The sequence below is a fragment of the Paecilomyces variotii genome, assembly GCF_004022145.1.
Source record: "Paecilomyces variotii strain CBS 101075 chromosome Unknown C8Q69scaffold_24, whole genome shotgun sequence".
NCBI lineage: Eukaryota > Fungi > Ascomycota > Eurotiomycetes > Eurotiales > Thermoascaceae > Paecilomyces > Paecilomyces variotii.
In genome coordinates, this window is record NW_021167163.1 from 68,673 (window position 1) to 90,686 (window position 22,014).

Genomic DNA, 22,014 nt, shown 5'->3' on the forward strand with positions numbered 1-22,014 from the left:
TATTATATCCAGAAAATACCAAAATACAAACGGACCCGAAGTAAATATCCGCCATAGTCCCAACACTATTTAACCCAGAATGAATATCGTTCCCACTTCCATGACGCTAAATCACGGGCATCGCTTAGAACTGGAAGACAGCAGCCAGGAGGACACCGAAAGCCATGGTGACGGCGGGCAGCTGGAGGCTCTGGCCAGCACCAGTGAACGCGGGAGCGGCGGGAGAAGGAGAAGGAGAGGATGAAGAAGCAGGAGAAGCAAAGGGGGATGGCTTGATGTAGCTACCAGTGGCAGCGGGAGCCTTGGGGCCACCGGGGATGATAGCACTGCCCATGGGGTAGGGGGCGGTAGCGAAGGTCGAGGGACCGGCGACAGACGAAACACCGACGGACGAAGGACCGGCAGGCGAGGCAGTGACAGACGAAGCACCGGCAGGCGAAGCAGGGACAGACGGTGCAGGAGTGAACGAGGCACCGGCAGCAGTAGAAGAACCGCTCAATGGGCAGTCGTAAATGGTGTTCTTGAGAGTGTCGGTGACAGATCCGCCAGCGACGGTCTGCGCAGGGGCAGAGGGTGCTGAAGTAGTGCTGGAGCCAGAGGACTGCTTGCACTTAGCCTCACCCAGAGCAGCAATGCAGGCATTGAGAGGGACATCGACCAGACCGCCGTTGCCGCTAGCCTTCTGCTGGCACTCGGCCTCACCCAGGACAGCAGCGCAGACGTTGACAGGAAGGCTGATCAAGCTGCCGGAGCCAGAGCCGCCGGCGCTGGCGGTCTGCTTGCACTTGGCCTCACCCAGAGCAGCAACGCAGGCGTTCAGAGGGACATCAACCAAGCCGCCACTGGTAGTAGCCTTCTGCTTACATTCGGCCTCACCGAGGATGCCTGCGCAGGCGTTGACGGGAACGCTGACCAGGCTGCCGGAGCTGCCCGAGCTTGAAGAAGTAGTCTTCTGCTGGCACTTGGCCTCTCCCAGAACGCCCAGGCAGGCGTTGAGAGGGATGTCGATCAGACCGCCGTTGTCAGTGGTCCTCTGCTTGCACTCGACGTCACCGAGAACAGCAAGGCAGACGTTGAGGGGAACACTGATCAAGCTGCCAGAGCCTCCAGAGGTGGATGACTGCTTGCACTTGGTCTCACCCAGAGCAGCAACACAGGTGTTGAGGGGAACGGAGATGAGGCCGTTGGAAGCAGTCTTTTGCTGGCAAGCGGCGTCACCCAGGATACCGGCGCAGAGGTCGACAGGGACCGAGATCAGACTGTCGGTAGTGGGGAGCAGCTAGATTATGGATATCAGCTTCTGATCCATTACAATCGAAGTCATATGGTTCTGTTCATACCGAAGCGGTGGCAGATCCAGCAACTGCCAAGCCGGCTGCAACAATAGAAGTAGAGGTTCTCATTGTGGAATGAAGGAGATAAGAAGGATCGGGTGAAGATCGAAGAATAGTGGTCTGAAAGCAATATTCGACAAACGAATGGCAGCTAAGATTACTTAGCGAAAAGAGTGACTGCTGAAATCAGCGAAAGAAAGCGACCCGAAGGAAAGGCTGGAGTTTCTGGATGAGAACGAGATGGAAAAACAGACCGAAGACGGGGAGATCTCGACCAATTTGTATGAGCCGTTGGGCTATCTCAAGGATACAGGGAGATCGGATGTCCAGCCCATGGTGCCGATCCATGAAGTCCAGAACACTCTTCCCCTTCCTCCTACGGCTGCATGGGTCCTTGGGGATATGCAGGTACAACCGCCATCAGAACCGCCGGCGCCCGGATAAGGATGGTCTGATGCTGAGCCTCCTTTCATTATTCTTCCCCCTGCCAGGTTAGCGGTTGCACAAAGAGCAGACGGCCCCTGTCATTACGCCCTTGTACATACAGAAGTGCCGAGAACCATATGCTGGAGAGCAGCGAAGATGGCTTTTCACCACCATTACTGACCATACATGGTTTGTAGGTGAGACGCCTCTAACAGCAAGGAGCTGAGATCGATCAATGTAATAACCAACCAGTGTCTTTCTATAAAGCCTTATCTCAGCCACCGCGCATGGCACTGATGTGTGTTTTTCTCCGTATCCATCTTTCCACAAGGGCGATCCTGCAATTAATTACTTGCGTAGCTCTCCTTGGGCAATATTCTGGACGTGCAAGAACAGTTCAATAGCGTCCGTCGCTACGAGAAGTGCCCCGCATGGGCTGTAGTGCTAACCACTAACGGGATGATCATCGCTAGGCTGGAAGAATTAACCAGTTGTTTAAGCATATTGACGCGCGAACGCGACAAGGACTCAACTCACTAGGCGAAGTCAATTCTCCGCTTCGAAAGGGGGACGTGGAGAGGCTCTATCAAGTTCGCCTCAAAGATGGGGCCGACTCTGTCCTGCAGTCCTGGCTTACTTTCGCACAGAGTTGGAGAGTATCACTGCGCAGGAACTATAATCTCACACATTATTAGCACGTATAGCCCGCAGAGTCGACATAAGATCCTTGAAGATAGCGAGCGTGAAGGGGAAATTGAAAACTAGACTGACCACCCTTGCTGGTTTACCGCATCCATTTGGCCCAGGAGAATGACCGCTGAGAAAGGCCTGGAAAAAGGCTTTATTTCGGGTTAACGGTATCTAGATACTCCGTAGGCAGAGAGCAAACAGTCAACCTGTGCCGTCTGCTGACCGCAATTGAGCGATGTTGAGATCGGCGTCTTAGGGTCTCCCAAGGCCTTGTCATATCAAGGATTGCGGTCCGTCCGTCAGCATCAACCGCTAGAAGTGGATTAGACTAGTCTGGTTTGATAACGGACCTGTCTCCTGTCGAGCCCTGATCTCGGGCTGGACCATGCGCGAAAGTCGGTCGCTCCTGATGCTGTCTAAGGATGGCGCTCAAATTATCGAACTTGGCAGTTCAAGAGAATACGAAGGCGAATCCAGGTTACAGAGCGGTGCCCAGGGGAGGTGCGAGTCAGTTAGTCTAACTGATTCAAGTATAGATACCCCAGAGAAGCAAAGGGGTTGCGTACAGTACCTGACCTTCCCCACCGATCCCTTGCTCCCAATATCAGTAGATAATAATGTCTATCATTTAATTATGGTAGTCTCCCCCGGCTTGGCGTCATCGTGGCCGGATGCTTTAATTAATTTATCCTCACCGCCTGCTTGGGGAAACAGATTTCTCAGCGCACTAACTACTCCGTAGGTAGCTATTATTATTACTACTACAAAAGCATGGGATAGAATAGTTAGTAGGAGCGAGGGAGGCGCTCGAGAAATCAGGTCGCCGGAAGACTCCCTGAAGGACTATAGACTATCTATGCTGTGTTATCACTGCAGTGCCACTAGATAGATTTAATACCTTCTCTAAGCAGTCTCAATTTCAATGTTGAGGTCCGGAAGCTATTCTACGAATATGTGTAAGTTTCACGCGCATCAGCTTTTGCTAATTAGGCCTTTTCCATAGGCTGGCCCGGTAATGTTTCACTGTCACACAGTTAGCTACTCCGTAGTCCGTAATAATGTTGGGAAGTTGGAGATTTAGTTGACTCAATGCCATAATGTAAGAATGCCTGCATCTTCACTCCAAGCGAAAACAATGAAGATGTAGTGAAGTAGCTACCTCACACTTCCTAGCGAAGTCGCGCATGTTTCTGTATGTTCCCATGATGTACCTAGTCCTGTTCCTGATTGAACGGCGAACTACCGGAAAAACCCGGCTAAGTCTGCATGCGCCACCAAGTCTTTTGGTTCTTTGTTTATTTCCAAATGCAGCTTCGGATCGCAACCACCACTGCACCTACATGCACAAGGCAGGGAACCATTTGGGATTTATTACTGGTCCCTTCTTCAAGTCACAGACAGGCAACTCTTTACGAGGGCCATCTTTTAAGAACATTTTCCGATATCCGGCTTACGGGGCTGCATCATGGGCAGGAAGCCCGAACTTTGTTCTCAACAACCAAGAAACTCAATGGAAGTAGTAGTCCAGGTTTTGTCTCGGCTGGACTGCCCCGCAGCCGAAGTAGGTCCTAGACACTCAGCTCTTTCGGCTACAGCGTGTGCTACCAGATCCTCTAACAGTAGGATTTGGTATTTCGGAACTTCTGACATATGTTAGAGTGCAGCGAGAAAATGTTAACTCAGTAAAAATCTCAGGCCTTCTATGCAGAGCGAAATGATATCTACACAAATTGGAAAATTCCTGTGAGGTGTTGACAATACAACTAACGTGCCCAATCAGAAGTTGAGCTTAGACCCAGAGAGAAGTACATCATCCTACATTCATCCTACATTCAAAGTGGCAGAACTAAGCACAGTCCCCTCGTCAGATTTTGTGCTAATTTCTATATCAGTCTCTGGTCGTGATGCTCATCATCAACGATAGGTTCTTATAAACAATATACCTGAGACGATGAGACTGCTGAAGCCGGAACGATCTCCCTACGTTGCCCATAGGTCTTCGAAAGACATCAACAAACGGAGTCTATGCTATACTGTTCCTGTTTGCGTAGGTTCAGCGGTATATCCGTCTACGTTTCGCTGCGCTATTCGATTTGGAAAAGCACTACTTAGATAAACCGACTCAACCCCGCGTATTTACGCTCCCCTTATGCTCGGAGCATACTACCTGATTCTGCAGTAAAACGTGGCACAGAGCCTTGTAGAAACAGAGCCTTGTAGCTTCCAGAAGTATCGACACGTCCCGCGACCTAGACTTATTTTCACTGCAGGTATTCGCACTCAATGGCTGTGATCATCTTGGACTTCGCAACGCCTCTTAAAGGTCTTCGTCTGTGACCTGGGCTTCATCGGCTGATTGAGAGAACGGCTGGCTACGGGAAAGAGACCTAACGTCGGTTGCGAATAATATTTGGAAGCAGAGTTCACAATACTTGAACCTCTTGGGAATTGAAGATATGCTTCCCTTTATTTTCGTTCAGCCAAGAGCCAGCCAAATGCGAGATGTATCGAGGATTGGATGCAGCAAGACTTTATGAATAAGCTAGATATCGTGTTACAACAGCGAGTCATGGAAGCAAAAAGTCATCTCGACAGGCTGAAGCTGCCCGCTGTTTGGATTTATTCACAGGATCGGGCTATTTATCTCTGAACGCAGCTTTCTGAGGCAAAGACGAGGGCGAACATCTCCTGCAGGAGCTCCATTGCTAGTTAGGGAGTCTCTGAGAGATCATGCCGAACTACCCAGAAAGGGCAGTTAGTCGCTTTCTCCTATGTAGAATCCAGGGAAGACCCGACCTTATACTTCTGACTAGAAGTACTAGATCCTTATGGTGTCAGCTATAAACGTCGATTGGACTAGTCGCCTGAACAGTAATTCATAAGTGCTGATAGCCTTTCTCTCTATAGGGGTCTAACAGTAGTTCCACAATTTAGTGGGTACCACGTGGTGACAATATGTTGTGAGATACTGAATCAGGATATTTCTAGGAACGCTTGTTCTCAATAGATACGTCCTGCTATATTGTGACTATAGAACTCATACTATCTATAATTAAAGAGGTTGTGTTTACAGTTCTTATGGAATACTCTACAGAGACTACGTAAACATTACAGCGACATAGAGCTAGTTAATATAAATGTCTCCACTTTTTAGAAATGCCGTAAATTATATATACATATCTGGACTCCCAAGAATCATTGAAGTTGGACGTCAGCCCTCGGAGACAGGGTATCTATATTAGCTACCGCAATACTTGAAAGCCTTTCAGAAGAGAAGGAGGACATATACTACTTACGCTCCAGGAAAACAGACTAGCTGGCTTCACTTCTGACTTTTCCAGGGATAAGGAATCTAGAAAATCAACCCCAAATAGCTCTCAAAGGGCACAGTCTGGGATTCTCCCAATCCCTAGCATAGTTACACATTGATAAATGAAACGAACTATCTCCTAGTTATTGGGTGAGGCAGCACATTAAAGTGTCCGCCGTGAACAACGATATGGGTTTAACAATAATTAAACTTCATGCAGCCCCAGAGTAGATGCCAAGGTTTCCCTAAAATTAAAAAAATCCCAATGGCAAGGGAGCAATGATATATTTTGAGCTTCTAACAAATAACGATTAGTTGCTTGCTTGTTTTATTCGGGTAGGCCTGGGGGACGTTGGTCCCTATTTACCTCGTGATTACATAGAGAGTGTAGATGCGAAGGATCTAGAAAATTAGATCGAGTCCTAAAGGACAGGGAAGCAACGACCTGACTTGAGTCTCCTAGCTAGGCAGCTAGGTTGCTTGACTTGCTTCGTTTTAGATACAGGGAGGAGACTAATTCTGCATTTATCTCCTATAGCATATAAAGAATCTAGATCCTAGTTATCAAGTAGGTTCTATACCAAAGAACCTGCTGCAAATGGATGATATGACAGATTACCTGCACACTCTTGTGTGCGCCGACAAATTATAATATAGGAATAGTTAAATGCAGACGGAGGGTATAACAGGTCCCTATGCATGCAGGCGAAGTCTGGAAAGCTCGACATCCAAGAGGTGCCAGAGGACGCCGGAGGGAAAATTGAATGTCGTGCTATCAGTTCGCGCCTAATAGAAACAGCAGACAGATGGTATCGCATGTATGGATCTCAGCCAGAATGATCATAGAGTACGTATAGGAAAAGAGTAGCTCTGCCGTATAAGCATTTTCAGGATTTAATCTCACGACGATTAATTCACCTCTCGTCTTTAAGACATCTTTATGATACCTATAAAATTTGGCTTCGGATCACATATCTAGAAAGCAATATTACTGGAGATTTGCGAATGTGTATAGTTTCATGGCGAGGGTTCTGCTACGCAAGTTGTCAGGGCCTTTGAAACAATGCATTGAATCTCCGTGCATCATCTTGACAGGATGACCGAGTGGTTAAGGTGCAGGCCTGCGTAAGTAGCCTTGATAACACACCATAACTCGATTTCCAACTAACAACCCCAATAGTAAGCCTGTGGGTTCGCCCGCCTGGGTTCGAATCCCAGTTCTGTCGACATCTTTTTTTCTTTTTTTGCCGGTAGTCCATACCTAGCAGGGACAGAAACTAGCCGTGATTCTGCGTCCAAATTATTATTATTTTTATTGAGCCATGTGGCGGAGTTCACACAACTTCAGAGACCAACCAAAGCTCACAGGTTGACAGTGTATCCCGCCACGTGCTATAAGCCAAACCGAATGACTTCGATTATTGGACCGTCTGAGTAGCCGAAGGCTATACGATATTAACCTAGAGAAAAAGGGAAAGAAAGACAATAAAGAGAAACTCGAATTCACTACTAAAGTCGGTTCACCCGTCGTCATCACCCTGATGTCAGGCGGCAAACTCCCAATGTCAAAGCGCTACAGCTTTCGATTAATAGAACAGGACCATAACTCATCTAAGAATAATTTCGCTCACACAGCCAAAAGAAAATTCGTCTAGTCCAGCTTACAGCCAAAATGTCGTCCGATACACATCCCGAGTCTAACGTCAACCATCATAGCACTGGCTTCCTAGATCTGGAATGTGCGACCAAAATATATCCATACCAGGGAATACGACAATTCTGGAATATTAGGGAAATGGAGTGGCGCAAGCTAGAGGAGAATATATAAGATAGCGAATGGGTGTTATTTACTGATGTGGACAAGGAGACATTCACCCGTGACTTCCTTAACTCTTCCGACAACATCATCCTCCGCAGCTGGAATTCATACGACAAAGCTAAACACTTCTTACTGATCAAGATGCCTACCTCATTGGCTCATGAAGCTGCAGCGTCCGAATTTGCAGAAATCTTTCTCGAAGTCCTCCGGCCAATGGGCCTTTACGATAAGCTCTATAAATGGGGAAGCGCAACTCGCTACAACGACAAAGGTGGCAAATGACCTGAGCTGCAGTTCGTACCTAAAAGACCACCACCAGATTACCCTCGATACTGGCCCACGGTGGTGCTGGAAGTGGCATTGACTGAGCCACCATCCAAGCTCATGTCAGACATTCGATACTGGCTTGGCCAGTCCTCCCGCAGTGTTGAAGTGGTAGTAACGCTCCAAATCAATCGAAACATGCGCGAAATTATCCTACAGAACTGGCAGTCTGCCAACAGCCGTCCACACAGAATACAACAAGTGACTGTTTACAAAGGCTCTAACGATACAATAAAAGTCGACGATGGCCCCCTTGTCATTGACTTCGAAAAGCTGTTCCTCCATCCGCCAGGCACACCACAAGAAAAAAAAAACATTGGACTGGGAGATGGCGAGCTGCAATATCTTGCGACTTCAATATGGACAGCACAGAACCTCGATCAGGAAGATGATGAATGAACAGTTACCACTATGCACCAATATCAGCTACGAAAGAGCACAATCCTTGACGGCTCAAACTATGCAGGGATACGACAGCAGCCTGAGCGCGTTTCCAGTACTAATACGAAACGGTCTAAGCATACCACACGGAGTACTCCGTAGAGCCCCGGGAACAACCTGAACCCCCGCAAATACAGTATGGAGTGCTCTGGTCCGTAATAATCGATGCATCTAGTGGCGATACACGGCCTATTATTCCCTGAGAATGAAAACCGACACGTGCCTGGGTTCTAAAACCGCATTCAAATGCTCGATGGCTTAAAGATTGGATCGGTACAGCTGCGCTGTGTCAAGCCAGACATGGACGTCTGGAATACGGTTAGGCCTCATGCCCTTGCCAACTGGGAGCGTACTGCGTTGATACTTTCTTATAGGATTCGCCATGCGTTATTCGCAGAGAGGTCGACATGATAGGAGGCAATTGACGCTAGGTGATCAATTCTGACAGGTTTGCGTCAAGGAACTCAACTGTCATAACGTTAATCATTCAAAAATAACATAATCTTTCCAAAGGAATTTTAAAGGGGCCATATGTTCAAAGAAACTGATTGCGAGCAGGTAACGGGATACAAACGCGTGTCTCTAGTCTTTCGGAAAGTACTGTACTTAGGTATAGAATGATTGCAGAGTCGGTTACAAAGAGTTCCTATCTTATTCTGCTCCCTGAGAATTCCTGATGTCAAGGCTCTAGTCAACCTCTACTCACGACCATTGGTTGCTCTCTTAAACCTCCTATCCCACGATGCAACTCTCTGATCTGCAGGGCCCCTCAACCTTCGATTCTGTTTTCGCACTTGATTGACCAGCTCCGTAGACGCCGTTGATTTTTAGCGCCTGACCAGTTCCCATTTGAGTCCCGAGAGCTGCCGCGGGATTGGGAGTCGGCCGCAAATATTATTGCGGAGTACGGAGTATTAAGGAGTATTACTTCCTTTGAACCTTCAGAGAATATCAACTAACTACGGAGTAGTTGGCCATATAGTTATTTCGCCGGCGATAATCTGTTCGAAGTCCGTCGTGTTATGGTAAAAGTCCACGATTAAGTGCCGCGCTCATCGCTGCCTGTTTTGGAAGGCTTCACAGCCACGAGATCTTCAGCCACCGGCCCAGCACCAAGTAGTACCTACGGACTCTGCGGACTCCGGAGTAAGTTTATCTTATCTCATAGATGGGATTGGAAGGTTCAAGGTTTGTCTTCCCGTCCTAAGATCCCGCTGTTGCTAGGAAGATCCCAATCTCTACTCCGTACCCCGGGCCTACTCTTCTGCAGGAAGTTGAACATCACTCCGTACTCGGTAGTGCTGTATCCGTGTAAGTACTAAGTATCGTCTCGTTGGCGGGGACACAGCTTCAATTAGTGGAGAACGTCCTCCCCTGGAGATCGATGTGGGTTTGACCGTGGTTCTGTGGGTAACGCCAGAGCGTGCACAAAAACTGGAAATTTGCAGAGAAGACAGTTTCCCGCCGAGGCAACTGAGGCCTGAGCTTCGTGACCGACCTGGATAGCTTACAGGAGGCGCTGGGTTGTAGGAAAGTCTGTTGAACTCGACTCGGCTGGTTTCTGTGCAAGGATGACCACGAGGAGAGCCGTCGCTTTAGATAAGCCTCACTAAGACTTGGAGCTTGGAGGATGCTTATCACCTGCCAAAAATGGAACGAGCGAACAAGTTTCAACCCCACTGCCTAGACGCTTATCGGCGTTCTGAAAGTCGGGGGAGCTTAGTTTTGGAGTCGTCGATGTTGACCTAAAGATCGAGCTAAATGCCGCAAGATGGGTCGAACCCAGCGTTCCCGGTTGCTTGAAGAACGAGTGCTCCATAGATATATGGTCCTCTGGATCCCCTCTTCTAGAGACTGGTGAGCGCTGTCTTCCTGCTCCCTGTCACCCAATCAGCCATTTACGCCATGAGAGCCTCTGTCTTGCTCCTTGGAGCCCTGGCAGCAGCAGCTGCCGCAATCCCTGCTCCTCACAATTATGTCCTTCATGAAAGACGGGATGTGTTACCTACCTCATGGAGTGAAGGCGAGCGTATCTATAGGAAGACCTCGCTGCCTATGAGAATTGGCTTGACCCAGTCTAACCTGGATCGAGGTCATGACCTTCTGATGGAAGTGTATGTTTGGACCCCCATGCTCGTTCTTAGCGGTGGTTGACAGTTCTAGGTCCGATCATACTTCACCAAAGTATGGTCAGCATTACACTATAGAAGAGATTCACGACTTATTTGCTCCCTCAGAAGAGAGCGTCCAGAGTGTCCGTGATTGGCTCGAATCAGCTGGAGTACACGGCGATAGGATCACCTTGTCAGCCAATAAGCAATGGCTGCAATTTGACGCTGATGCCGAGGAGGTTGAAAGACTGCTGCGTACTGAATACTACGTACACACAGATTCCGTGACTGGGAAGTCTCACGTCGCATGCCACGAGTTAGTAACCTTCCGCTATTGGCAGTGACCAGTGTTCAAGCTTTACTGATACATGTTTTCAGATATTATATTCCGGAGCACGTGCAAGAGCACGTTGACTACGTAACCCCAGGCGTCAAGCACCTTGGTGTTAAGGGTGGAACTTCATCTTCTCTCGCTAAGCGTACCAAGAACTTGCGGAACCCCGGCCTGCCGCCTCTAACGAAACCTCTGGATATTGCTCTTGGGATTCTGAAAGAGGCACTTCTGGAAACATGCGACCTTGCCATCACTCCCGAATGCATTCAGGGTAAAGCTCCCGTGGATAAATCTTCAGTTGAAATGGATGCTGACAGCAAGCAGCCATGTATAACATCACAGTCGGAGACAAGGCAACCCCCGGAAACGAGCTTGGAATTTTTGAAGATTTAGGGGATGTCTACAGCCAGACAGACTTGAATCTGTTTTTCACGACTCTATACCCGTACGTTGGAGATATTCTGCTCGCTGATTATATCGCTGACAAGACATCAGCAAAATCCCGTACGGAACGCACCCGACGTTAAATGCTATCGACGGTGCCCAAGCTCCGGAATCTGTGACGAGTGCAGGCCCTGAGTCTGATCTGGATTTCCAGATCTCTTATCCTATCATTTGGCCGCAGAATTCGATCCTTTTCCAGACGGATGATCCAGTCTACGAGAGCAATTATACGTTCACTGGCTTCCTCAATAACTTCCTCGATGCGATTGATGGCTCGTACTGTACCTACAGTGCCTATGGAGAGACCGGAAACTCGGATCTCGATCCTCCCTACCCAGACCCCGCGCCTGGCGGATACAAGGGCCAGTTGCAATGCGGCGTTTACAAGCCGACCAATGTCATCTCTATCTCTTACGGAGGTGCCGAAGCCGATCTACCTATTTCCTACCAGCGGCGGCAGTGCAATGAGTTCATGAAACTTGGCCTACAAGGAGTCTCGGTCGTCGTGGCTTCTGGTGATTCTGGCGTCGCTGGCCGAGGTGGAGACCCGACCCCCAGTAACTGTCTAGGTGAAGATGGAACAGTCTTTGCGCCCGACTTCCCAGCTACTTGCCCCTACGTCACTGCAGTTGGTGCGACTTATCTTCCCTTGGGCGGTAGTGCCGAAAAGGACGAAGAAGTAGCTGTAACTCGTTTCCCCTCAGGCGGCGGTTTCAGCAACATCTACAAGGCTCCGGACTACCAAACAAGTGCCGTTGCCGCCTACTTCAAGGAGAAGAACCCTCCTTACAAATACTACGAGAGTGTTGACAACAGCAGTTTCGCTGCAAATGGCGGCATCTACAACCGCATCGGCCGTGCCTACCCCGATGTTGCGGCCATAGGTGACAATGTCGCCATCTATAACGCCGGAGCGCCCACCTTGATCGGTGGTACATCGGCTGCGTCACCTGTGTTTGGAGCAATTCTTACCCGTATCAACGAGGAACTAATCGCGAAGAACAAGTCAACCGTGGGTTTTGTCAACCCTATTCTCTACGCTCATCCAGAAGTGTTCAATGACATTACGGTCGGAAACAACTCTGGCTGTGGTACTCCTGGTTTCTATGCTGCTGAGGGATGGGATCCTGTTACTGGGTTGGGAACTCCAAACTACCCAGCGCTACTTGACCTCTTCCTAAAGCAGTAATTTGTTTCGATTCGAGTGTTGCGCCTGCTGGATCAGTGCTATGAGTGTCTAAAATGCACATGAGGCCGCACAATGTTTATATGTTCAGTCTGTACGGGTACATAGTTAATGACAGATCAGTCACGCTTCAAGAGACAAACTGATACGCTTGATATTCTTGGTTTAGCACACATCTCATTGCCAGTATACTCATTCAGACTATCCTCAACAGAAGGCTCGTAGATTGTTCGAGCGGCATAGCATTTGGTCGTGGACATCCTCCCAATTGAGTATGCGGGAAACCCCGCTTCGGAGTCTGTTTAAAGATGGCCAGAGATCGCCAAAAACAGCTCGTAAATGAAATCTGTATAGGGCAACTTTATGTCGATGCAGTACGTTTGAAAGCCAGGAGACCCACTCGTTCATGTCAGTTCTAGCCATATTAAGATGATAGGCCGAAGGGCCTATATGTGCTAGCTCGTCGGCGATTATTACGGCGACACATCTGTAGTTCGTAACTGGAGCGAAAGTAGCAGAGATCTGCCGTGGCATGTCAGTACTAGATGAATTATTAATGTCTAGCCTTTCGGGTTTCAGATAACAACCTGTGCTGAACCGTTGTAGCGCGCTCGTTCGTCATACTCCAGAATTTGAGACGGCTACTCAGTGGAAAGTTGGTAGAGGTCCCGATATAAAGGAGCTTCTGTTACCTTCATTGCTAGATTATTTCGGTAGAAAGAGACCTCTCAGAGTATTTCAACTACTTTGACTTGCAAGTGGGGAGGTTATCGTATTTGACAGGGGTCTGCGGAACGTCGCTTCAAATTTCGAGATGGAGCTGCCCGATAGCATTGACCCTGACCAACCCTGGTAAAGAATGATGGCCTTAATGGCCACACTAGATGAGATCCAACGCATACGCCATGGGCGCTAGGACTAACTAATAGCGAGGTTGTACGCTTACGCACGCCTAATCGCACACCTCAGAAGAGCCATACGCAAGGCTAATCGAGGAGTATAGTCACCTGTCGATATTTACAAATAGAATTTTAACGTGGCAAATGAGAATGTTAATATTGTGACAATATGTGATTTTCTGGAGACAGATCTCCAGGAACTCCCCGCGATGTACAAGCTGGTAATCAACTAGAAGCCACCACATTCTCAAACTCTGCCTTTTCCACCATCTTCAGCAGAGCATCTGCGATTCCGTACGAAAAGGCATATCCGCCACCACCGAATCCGTACGCAGAAAGGAGTGTCCGCTCCCCGACACGTTCAGAATCTAGGCGAAAGCCGCCCTGGCGTGAAGGACGAATTCCCACAATATAACTCAGGTCGGATTCCGGCGGATTGGCGGGAACAATTTCCGGTGCAAGGCGATGGGCTCTTGCAATCTCATCGCGCGCGATTTCCAGGTCGACCTCTGGCGAACTGTTCCCAGTTAGTAGTGATGATTTGAAGACGGGACACTGCTAACTCACGTAACGTTGGGCTGTTTGATACCCCCCAGGACTACTCCTTCTGAAAGAGGCCGAGGAATGACATACGTGTATTCCTTTCCGTTGCGGAAATACATCGTTCTGCAGTTGGAGGTCTTCAAAAAGACGTTCTGGCCACGATCAGGATAACATTTGTCATCTCTAACATCATTCAAGAGCTTGCTGCCCCAGCCACTGGCATTGATGAAAATCCGGGAATCTGGAAACATTGAGTACAACTCCTCGAGAGAGGAGACCTTTTGTCGGATAAATTTGCCACCAAGAGATTCAACCTGCTTCCTAAGATAGGGCATATGTTTAGTGGGATCTGTCACCAGACAGTCGTAGGACCATGCACAGTTGAAGTTGGGTGGGAATTCGCCCGGGGCGAGCTCTTGGAACTATACATGCGTTAGAACGGTCATGGCATATACAGAATTAGACAACTTACGTTTGATACGACTGTCCTTCCCCAGATAGCTGAATTCTTTGCAGGTGCCTCCTCCAGATATTCTCTAGCATTGACCATGCAGACACCGGATTCCGGTTCTTGTGCCATCTTCAATAGGTGTCGATGTGTCACCACCTGGAGGTATCGGTGTTCCTCTGACAGGCCGCCCGCGGCATGCCATGCAGCTCCTGCCCATGCTGAAGCGTAGAAGATATTCTGATCTCCTGGAAGATATTCTCCTACAAGCACGACTTGGAATCCATTCTGAAGAAGCTGGCGTGCGGCTGCGCAGCCGATGATGCCGGCACCTAGGATGACGATCGGTCGTCTCGGGTAGGGTAGACTGTTGATGCCGTTTGGAGTAGCTGAGTTGCCCGTCATGGTAGTATTTCAGGATGCTATATCGAACGAGCAGAGCTGTAAAGAAGTAGAAAGAGGATATAAAAAATTTCGCTCAGAGCGCTCAAGAAGACAGACAGAACGGGTGGCGGACATTGCTGCGAAGACTCAACTCCCAACTCCTTTATATTCATCCTCCCGTCTCCGGCTGAAGACCCATTATACCACGGAGTTGTTACTCTTTTGCTGGAAGTGTAGAGCTCCGTCGGGTCGACCCGCCCGTCAAGATGTGCAAGTCCAGAGAAATATTCCTATCGGCTTCTCGATAACGCGTAGTACCGTATCAGAAAATCCCGACAACGGAAATTCTCTGGCGGCACAGCCCGCGCACGAGGCGATGAAGTCTGGACGAATCGGCCATACCCCACGAAATCGAAGCCTTTTGACCCACTGGAAGGCCCGTGGAAGCATCAGAAACATTAGATTGGTTTCCCGTGGCCTCGAGAAACGAAGATCTGGGTCTTCCCGTCCGCCCACCCGTTCTCATTCTCCTGCCCGTCCCCTTTAAGTCCCTCTCATCCCCACTGGTATCCCCAATCGAGCACAGGATGGAGACGGAGAAGATGGCCTCGCGCCCGCCTGGCACAATCATGGCCGAGGTCGAGACCGATGGTAAAGTCGCTGAGCCCAAGATCCTTCCCAATGACAACAGGTCTGCCACCCTGAGCAGTTCAAGTGGTGAATGAGGATGCTGATAGCGCACAAGTGCCAGCAGCGAGCTTGGTTTCATCGATGATGGCGAGGCAAAAGAGATTCTCCCATTCGAGGCCGATGACTCTCCCTTTCCAGAGGTTCGCGCGGTCGTCCCCGCCGCCGACGATCCAACTCTGCCCGTCAACACGGTGCGGATGTGGTTCATCGGAATCATCTTCACGATCGTAAGTTATCGACGCATACCGAAGCAAACGTCCCGCGAGATGGCCACAATGTTGATTTTACCAAATCCCAGATCGGCAGCGGTCTGAACCAGTTTTTCAATCTTCGCCAGCCCAGTGTTACGATCAGTGCCCTGGTGGCCCAGCTGCTCGCCTACCCCGTTGGTTGTGCCTGGGCCAAGTTCATGCCACTGGGAATTTTGAACCCGAACCGAAACTTCAATATCAAGGAGCATGCCTTGGTCACAATCATGGCCAACGTCTCCTTCGGCTCTGCAGCAGCAACCCAGGTCATCGAAGCGATGGTGAAGTTCTACGGTTTGCCGTCGCAGGGTGGCTTCGAGATTCTTTTCGTCATTACCACCCAGCTATTCGGATTCGGTTTGGCTGGTGTTTCCTATCGTTGGCTGGTGTTTCCCGCTACGATGGTCTGGCCGCAGGTTCTCTCCAATGCGGCCCTGTTGACTACTCTGCATTCCAGATCCAATGCTGTCGCGGACGGCTGGAAGATCTCTCGTCTGCGTTTCTTCCTCTACGTCTTCATCGGAGGTTCGATCTGGTATTTCGTCCCCGGTTTTCTATTCAAGGGACTCAGTACCTTCAGCTTTATCTGCTGGATCGTTCCCAATAATGTTGTGGTCAATCAACTTTTTGGCCAGACGACTGGTCTGGGGATGTCGCTCCTGACATTTGACTGGGCGCAGGTCGTCTATGCCAACCAGAGTCCGCTGCTGGTTCCGTTCTGGGCGGGTATGAATGTGATGGGAGGGTTCGCGCTCTTCTTCTGGCTGATCTGTCCGATCTTATACTACACCAATACGTGGTATTCGGCGTACCTACCACTCATGAATTCCGCGACCTTTGACAACACCGGGAGTACGTACAATACGAGTCGGATAATGAACGCCGACGGCACAGTTAACCAACAAGCTTACCGGGAGTATTCGCCTATGTTCCTTCCGGCCGCGTATGCTCTGACTTATGGCCTGGCTTTTGCTAATCTTACCGGAATCTTCGTGTACATCGGTCTATATCACGGCAAGGGCATTCTGAGCAACTGGAAAGGCACGGAAAAGAAGGATATCCACGCCCGCCTGATCGAGGCCTATAAAAAAGTTCCCTGGTGGTGGTTTGCGGCCATCACTGTTCTGATGTTCGTTTTGAGCATCGTGACCAACGAAGTGTGGCATACAGGACTACCTGTCTGGGCTGTCTTTGTGTCTTTCGTTCTTCCAGTCATCTACTTCATCCCTGTGGGGATCATCAAGGGCGTAACCAACATCAGCACCAACCAACTGAATCTTATTACCGAGTTTATCGGTGGCTACGCGTTACTCGGGAAGCCAGTGGCGAACATGGCTTTCAAGTTCTATGGCTATGTCGCAGTGTCGCAAGGACTCGAGTAAGTATTGGGAGCGTCTGAGGATAAAGCACAAGTGATTAACGTCGTCTCACAGATTCGTTGCTGACATGAAACTGGCACATTATCTCCATATCGCACCCCGGGCCGTCTTCCTCGCCCAAGGTATCGCCACCCTCGTAGGTGCGATTGTGCAGACAGGTGTGACAGTCTTTATGATCACTCGCATCAAAGGGATATGTGCCTCAAAGGACAATAACGGTTACTCGTGTCCACATGGCGAAGTCACCTATTCGTCCTCATTGATCTGGGGTAAGCTCCAAAGGAATTCCTTTCCCTGCGTATGCTAACGTTGTCCCCAAGGTGCATTGGGCCCCGGTCGCAACTTTTCGCCAGGTCAATTATACGGCAAACTACTCTGGTTTTTCTTGGTCGGACCACTTGCGGTTCTGGCAACGTGGCTGCTGTCGCGGAGATGGAAGTTTTTCAACTACGTGTCTTGGCCAGTCATTTTCGGCGCCATGGGTCTGGTGCCTCCTGCTACGGGTGTGAACTTCTCGTCCTGGTGGGTGGTGAACGTGCTCTTCAATGGTCTTCTTAAGAGGCGCAAACCGGCGTGGTGGACCAAGTACAGTAAGTTTAGTCCCGTTTACTTGGCAGCATGGGCCAAGCTTGTGTGGGCATTGTAGATTGGCTGACTCCTTTTTCCTTTTGAACCAGACTACGTGTTGTCCGCAGCCCTCGACTCGGGTGTGGCGGTCTCGACCATTATCATCTTCTTTTGTATCATCCTGCCCGGGGGTACACTCACCTGGTGGGGGAACACCGTCTACTCGCAAACGGCGGACGGTCAGGGTACACCCTGGAAGAGCCTGCCTGCGAGGGGATATTTTGGGCCCGCGAAGGGAACTTGGGAGTGACACCGCTGAGATGCATTATTGCGCAATGGTTGATGGATATCGGCGATTGAGCGAATTCTGTATGGGTGCGTTTTCGGATACTGATTTGTTTAATACACAGAGTAATAATACAATATACCCTCTCATTTAGAGACTCGTTCTTCATTATGAACTATTTACTGTTTCATCATTATCATGATTATTGACTATTGATCACCACAGGCTGTCATGAAGTCTATTTAGCGTGTAAATTAGCAACAGGAACACACGCCTTGCCGCGTAAATCAAGGATCCAGTGCTCTAGAGTACATGCTTGCATGCACTAGTTATATATATATAGTCTCTATCACATTGATGTTGCTATGAGTTCTTTGTCTATCTGATTAGCGAAATAATATTCTTGACAGGTCATAGACATGAACCCAGCACCGGTTGCAGAAATACATTTATTGTACGACACAAAAGAGAAATGATGAATAATAGATCCCTAAGCCTTCGGGTGCATCTTTCTCGTACAGTACAAAATATACACTACAAAGTATCCCACATGTTTAGTTATTAATTTCCTTCTTTAGTCTGCGAACTAACCGTAAACCTGACAAGAGATAGTTATATATAGCCCAGTTTCATATATTCCCGTCATGTTTCCTCCATATCTCTTGATGAGCTCTTGCGCCTGTTCTACTCCGTACACTAAGTGTTAAGAAGACGTGATTGATGAACACCCTTCTCGGTGTTGCATCACTGGTGGCTTTTTTTGCCCACTCTGTATGGATGTGGCTGATTTTGGTGCGCACGAGCATTGGGGCCATTTCTGAAGCCAACCATGGTTCCACAATGAACCGACCATCAAGAATGTTTGGGTGTTTTCTCTTCTGATACCTTGCCATTGCAGGATATTGCGCTGTAGAGACCACGATGGTTGTTCTTATGATGGATAGTCCCTGTGCAATTGACCTATCTCCGCCACCATGAGTGTTTCTGCTGTATAACTACTGTGCAACGGCCAGCAGATGATCTGTTGCGCAAAATAACGCCAGTGGAGGCTTGCCGCATAGCCGTGATCCCCCGTCTTTCAAGTTTCCCCCCTTTTCGCCCCTCTTCTAAGTTCCACAGTCGATCTATCCACCATTTTGTGTCTCATTGGTGATGGACTGTAGGATCGTCGGCGCCATAACCGCTCTAAGGTCAAGACGGTGTGCAGCCAGCGACGCCTGCTCATGGCTTCAAAGACTGATAACTGAGGCTCGGCGTTATCGGATCGTCAGACCTTCACTACTGGAGCGATGGCAACAGGGGAAATCCGTCTGCTAAGCTTCACACTCGACGGAGCGGCGCAAAAGCTTTTCTCGCGCAGTCGTTGGACGAACTGCCACCGGCGCTCGACATTTAGAGAAACTCGGTTGAACCGGGGCCCCTCTGGCTCCTCCCACGAGCGTTGGGCGGCGGATCTTGGTCAGGTTATCGTCCCATCATCTTCCCCCGATCCGCCTCGAACAAACGACACTGTCACCATCCCGTAGACTCGTGGTGATCATGGTGATGGCCGTTGCGGTTCGAGCCGACATCCTCCAATATGGCCGCCAGCACGACGGGCAGTGATCGGGATTTCCGCGAGCAGTTGGGCAAGTTCCGTCTCGACCCAGCTGTCGCCGCCAGCGTTACGTCCGAGCACACGCGGACAGACACCCAGCAGACGCGCAGCAAGCGTGTCTCTACGGCCTGCGAGTTCTGCCGTAAGAGGAAGAAGAAATGCGACTTCAGATACCCCAATTGCAGCGCGTGCACGCGCGCCGGTGTGCGCTGTACTGTCCTCTCTCAAGGTCAGCAGATCTTCAATGCTTCTGTGCCTCGAGATCAGCTTGAGAAACTCCAGAAGCGGGTGGAATGGCTGGAACATATCATCCGCAAGAAGACCGGGGCCGATGTCTCTGATACTCCAACGGGCAGTGCCGTGGACGGCGAAGGAGAGCTGGACTGGTGGTATCATGTCCCAGACCTCATCGCTGGGAATCAAACCGCGACCAGCCCTGGAGGGGCGACGGATTCCTCCAGCGCTGGGTCTCCTGGGATTGCTCCGGAGCTGCCTAATATAGGAGAGATCTTTCGTGATAAACTTGAGAACCGACGGCCGTCGACGGCCCGGCCAGCAGCAGCATCGCCAAAAGTCCTTCGGCTCTCTTCCTTCGAAGAGGCGCAGACAGTCGCGAGCGAGTATTTCGACAGTCTCGGATATCAGTATCCATTCCTTCACCGCGGGGAGTTCATGACCAACCTGCGGCGGATCTATAACGGGGAGACAGTCCCTGCGGACGCGCAATTCTCCTACCACATAACCATGGCTACGGCAGTACTGATCGGGTCGTCGGATGGAAGTATGTCGTCGTCGTTCTACAACGCGAGTCGGGAAACCCTACCACTGGCACTGCAGAATGAGGATCTCCCAGCGCTGAGGGCTCTCCTTAGCGTCGCCCTCTATACGATGTTCTCAACGTCCGGGCCAAGCGTCTGGCATGTACTTGGAACAGCGATGCGCCTGGCGACAAGTCTGGGCTTACACAAGGCTAAGCAACCGGGGCAGGCAGTAGATCTGGTGGAAGACCAGATGGGGAAGCGTGCTTTCTGGAGTCTCTACAACCTTGATCGTTTGACGGCTGCAACCCTGGGACGCCCAGTAAGCATTTCAGACGAAGACATTACGACGGACCTTCCGCGCGAGTACGACGACAATTGGATCGAGGCACCGGGCGCATGCGCCATGAGCATTCCTGTTCAGGTGGTCAGGCTGCGGCGCATCTTCTCCCGGGTCTATCGTGCGTGTAAGTATTTCCCTCACGATATTTCCATTCTACATCAGTCCCTAACATCGTCTAGTCTACAGCAATCGACCGCGTCCATCTAGAGAGGTGCTTGCTCAGATGATCAATGACTTCAGGACCGAGTTGGATGCCTGGCGTACTAACGCACCACTGCTCCTCTCCGCAATTCACTACTCGACTAGTTATTTTGATTATCTTTACTATACCACCTTATTACTTATGTACCGTCCCAGTCCTGTCAATCCCGCTCCCGATGACGCATGTATTGTGGGCTGCGGCGACTCCAGTATCCAGATCATCCGATCGTACTGGGACAGTTACTCCCTGGGGAAGATCAAATGGATCTGGTTGACCCTATGCCAGATCTATTCAGCTGGAATAACCATCCTATGGTGCATTGAACAGAATATTCGCGCCGTCAATGAGGGACGCCCCATTCTCTGGGAACCAAAGGATGACATGGTTCGCTATGGAGTCGATGCAGTGGTCGTGCTGCTCGAGGAATTTGGAAAGAGAAGGAACGGCGTTGACAGACTCGCTACGACGTTCCAGAAACAGAGCTCTGCCGTGCTCAGCAGAATGGTGCATTCGCCTCCGGGCATTGATGACGTGCTCTTAATGAATGGACCTGTCCCAGAGATCGATCCTAGCGTCGTTGAGCAATTGTTCTACGCTTATGATTGGTTTCAGGACGAAGTCGCAACATTCTATACCCTATAGGCTTGTCACGATGCCTGAGTGTTTTCACATCACATACGTCAAAAATGGGGTTCTATGGCCTCTTGTCCTGTAGGTTATCGCTGGTTCTCGGTCTGGGCAACCCTTGCCTATACGGCAATCCCCAGCACTATTTGACTCGGCCATTACCTTTCCTTCTGATGATGTCCTAAACGACCGGGAGAGACGCGCATGTGCTAGCCACAGTGTGCCCGCAGAGCACTTGCTGTCCCGTGCTTTTGAGACTAATCTTGTCGTCTTGGACAGTCAAACAACGGTTATCCACATTCACTGCGAAGATGTCAGAGTAGCAACTTGTGAAGGAGTCACTTGTTGCTGCTACCGCAGTTCACAAAATCGGCCCAATTCATGTAGTTCAGAGGGTTAACTTTGAGATTTAACCATGTCCAAGCGACTGTTGGACGCGTCTGATGGTGCCGCGAAATCGCATCAGGGCACTGCCGAGCACCTACGCTCTATGGGCTCAGTATCCTTGAACACCTCACGGTTATCACAGCTCAATGATGACTCAAACGTACCATGCCTGTGTATCGGACACCGCAGCCTTCACATGATGAGTCGGGCCGGTGATATACTATACAGATTCATGCT

The 22,014-nt window shown here is 49.8% G+C and overlaps 6 protein-coding genes and 1 non-coding gene across 7 annotated transcripts; 5 read left to right on the forward strand and 2 right to left on the reverse strand.

Moving 5' to 3' along the window:
• Positions 1 to 124: 124 nt before the first annotated feature.
• C8Q69DRAFT_410079 (hypothetical protein) lies at positions 125 to 1,264 on the reverse strand (the record flags this gene model as incomplete). The annotated part of the gene is made up of 2 exons (XM_028628278.1): positions 125 to 601; positions 914 to 1,264. Coding segments are annotated over 2 exons (828 nt in total), but the record flags the coding sequence as incomplete, so codon positions are not given.
• Positions 1,265 to 6,850: 5,586 nt separating this feature from the next.
• On the forward strand, positions 6,851 to 6,986 carry C8Q69DRAFT_t146. The gene has a single exon. It is a non-coding gene; the product is annotated as a tRNA-Arg (tRNA).
• A 396-nt stretch (positions 6,987 to 7,382) lies between these two features.
• C8Q69DRAFT_518086 (hypothetical protein) lies at positions 7,383 to 8,302 on the forward strand (the record flags this gene model as incomplete). Its single annotated transcript, XM_028633429.1, has 2 exons — positions 7,383 to 7,850; positions 7,899 to 8,302. Exons 1-2 carry the CDS (start codon positions 7,721 to 7,723, stop codon positions 8,300 to 8,302), a joined length of 534 nt encoding a protein of 177 aa, XP_028480894.1. The 5' UTR covers positions 7,383 to 7,720.
• Positions 8,303 to 10,249: 1,947 nt separating this feature from the next.
• On the forward strand, positions 10,250 to 12,422 carry C8Q69DRAFT_410077 (putative alkaline serine protease AorO; the record flags this gene model as incomplete). The annotated part of the gene is made up of 5 exons (XM_028628277.1): positions 10,250 to 10,458; positions 10,508 to 10,771; positions 10,834 to 11,060; positions 11,114 to 11,234; positions 11,285 to 12,422. 5 exons carry the CDS (start codon positions 10,250 to 10,252, stop codon positions 12,420 to 12,422), a joined length of 1,959 nt encoding a protein of 652 aa, XP_028480895.1.
• A 924-nt stretch (positions 12,423 to 13,346) lies between these two features.
• On the reverse strand, positions 13,347 to 14,864 carry C8Q69DRAFT_193885 (FAD dependent oxidoreductase superfamily). The gene is made up of 3 exons (XM_028626006.1): positions 14,334 to 14,864; positions 13,886 to 14,283; positions 13,347 to 13,835 (listed from the first exon to the last, which is right to left on the reverse strand). Exons 1-3 carry the CDS (start codon positions 14,712 to 14,714, stop codon positions 13,544 to 13,546), a joined length of 1,071 nt encoding a protein of 356 aa, XP_028480896.1. The 5' UTR covers positions 14,715 to 14,864; the 3' UTR covers positions 13,347 to 13,543.
• A 230-nt stretch (positions 14,865 to 15,094) lies between these two features.
• Positions 15,095 to 18,250, forward strand: C8Q69DRAFT_193958 (OPT oligopeptide transporter protein-domain-containing protein). Its single transcript, XM_028626008.1, has 6 exons — positions 15,095 to 15,384; positions 15,448 to 15,610; positions 15,682 to 17,009; positions 17,065 to 17,279; positions 17,331 to 17,600; positions 17,688 to 18,250. The coding sequence occupies exons 1-6, from the start codon at positions 15,281 to 15,283 to the stop codon at positions 17,885 to 17,887; spliced, it is 2,280 nt and encodes a 759-aa protein (XP_028480897.1). The 5' UTR covers positions 15,095 to 15,280; the 3' UTR covers positions 17,888 to 18,250.
• Positions 18,251 to 19,311: 1,061 nt separating this feature from the next.
• Positions 19,312 to 21,605, forward strand: C8Q69DRAFT_193895 (C6 transcription factor). The gene is made up of 2 exons (XM_028626007.1): positions 19,312 to 20,685; positions 20,741 to 21,605. The coding sequence occupies exons 1-2, from the start codon at positions 19,443 to 19,445 to the stop codon at positions 21,403 to 21,405; spliced, it is 1,908 nt and encodes a 635-aa protein (XP_028480898.1). The 5' UTR covers positions 19,312 to 19,442; the 3' UTR covers positions 21,406 to 21,605.
• The last annotated feature ends 409 nt before the right edge of the window (positions 21,606 to 22,014 follow it).

Bases quoted from the DNA above. Each gene is read 5' to 3' on its own strand.
- C8Q69DRAFT_193885 (XM_028626006.1), bottom strand. From the start codon at position 14,714: ATGACGGGCAACTCAGCTACTCCAAACGGCATCAACAGTCTACCCTAC. The intron at 14,284-14,333 runs GTAAGTTGTCTA...ACGCATGTATAG, and splicing joins GAAGGACAGTCGTATCAAAC to TTCCAAGAGCTCGCCCCGGG. The intron at 13,836-13,885 runs GTGAGTTAGCAG...AACTGGGAACAG, and splicing joins ATCAAACAGCCCAACGTTAC to TTCGCCAGAGGTCGACCTGG.
- C8Q69DRAFT_193958 (XM_028626008.1), top strand. From the start codon at position 15,281: ATGGAGACGGAGAAGATGGCCTCGCGCCCGCCTGGCACAATCATGGCC. The intron at 15,611-15,681 runs GTAAGTTATCGA...ACCAAATCCCAG, and splicing joins TCGGAATCATCTTCACGATC to ATCGGCAGCGGTCTGAACCA. The intron at 17,010-17,064 runs GTAAGTATTGGG...GTCGTCTCACAG, and splicing joins GCAGTGTCGCAAGGACTCGA to ATTCGTTGCTGACATGAAAC.
- C8Q69DRAFT_193895 (XM_028626007.1), top strand. From the start codon at position 19,443: ATGGCCGCCAGCACGACGGGCAGTGATCGGGATTTCCGCGAGCAGTTG. The intron at 20,686-20,740 runs GTAAGTATTTCC...AACATCGTCTAG, and splicing joins CTCCCGGGTCTATCGTGCGT to TCTACAGCAATCGACCGCGT.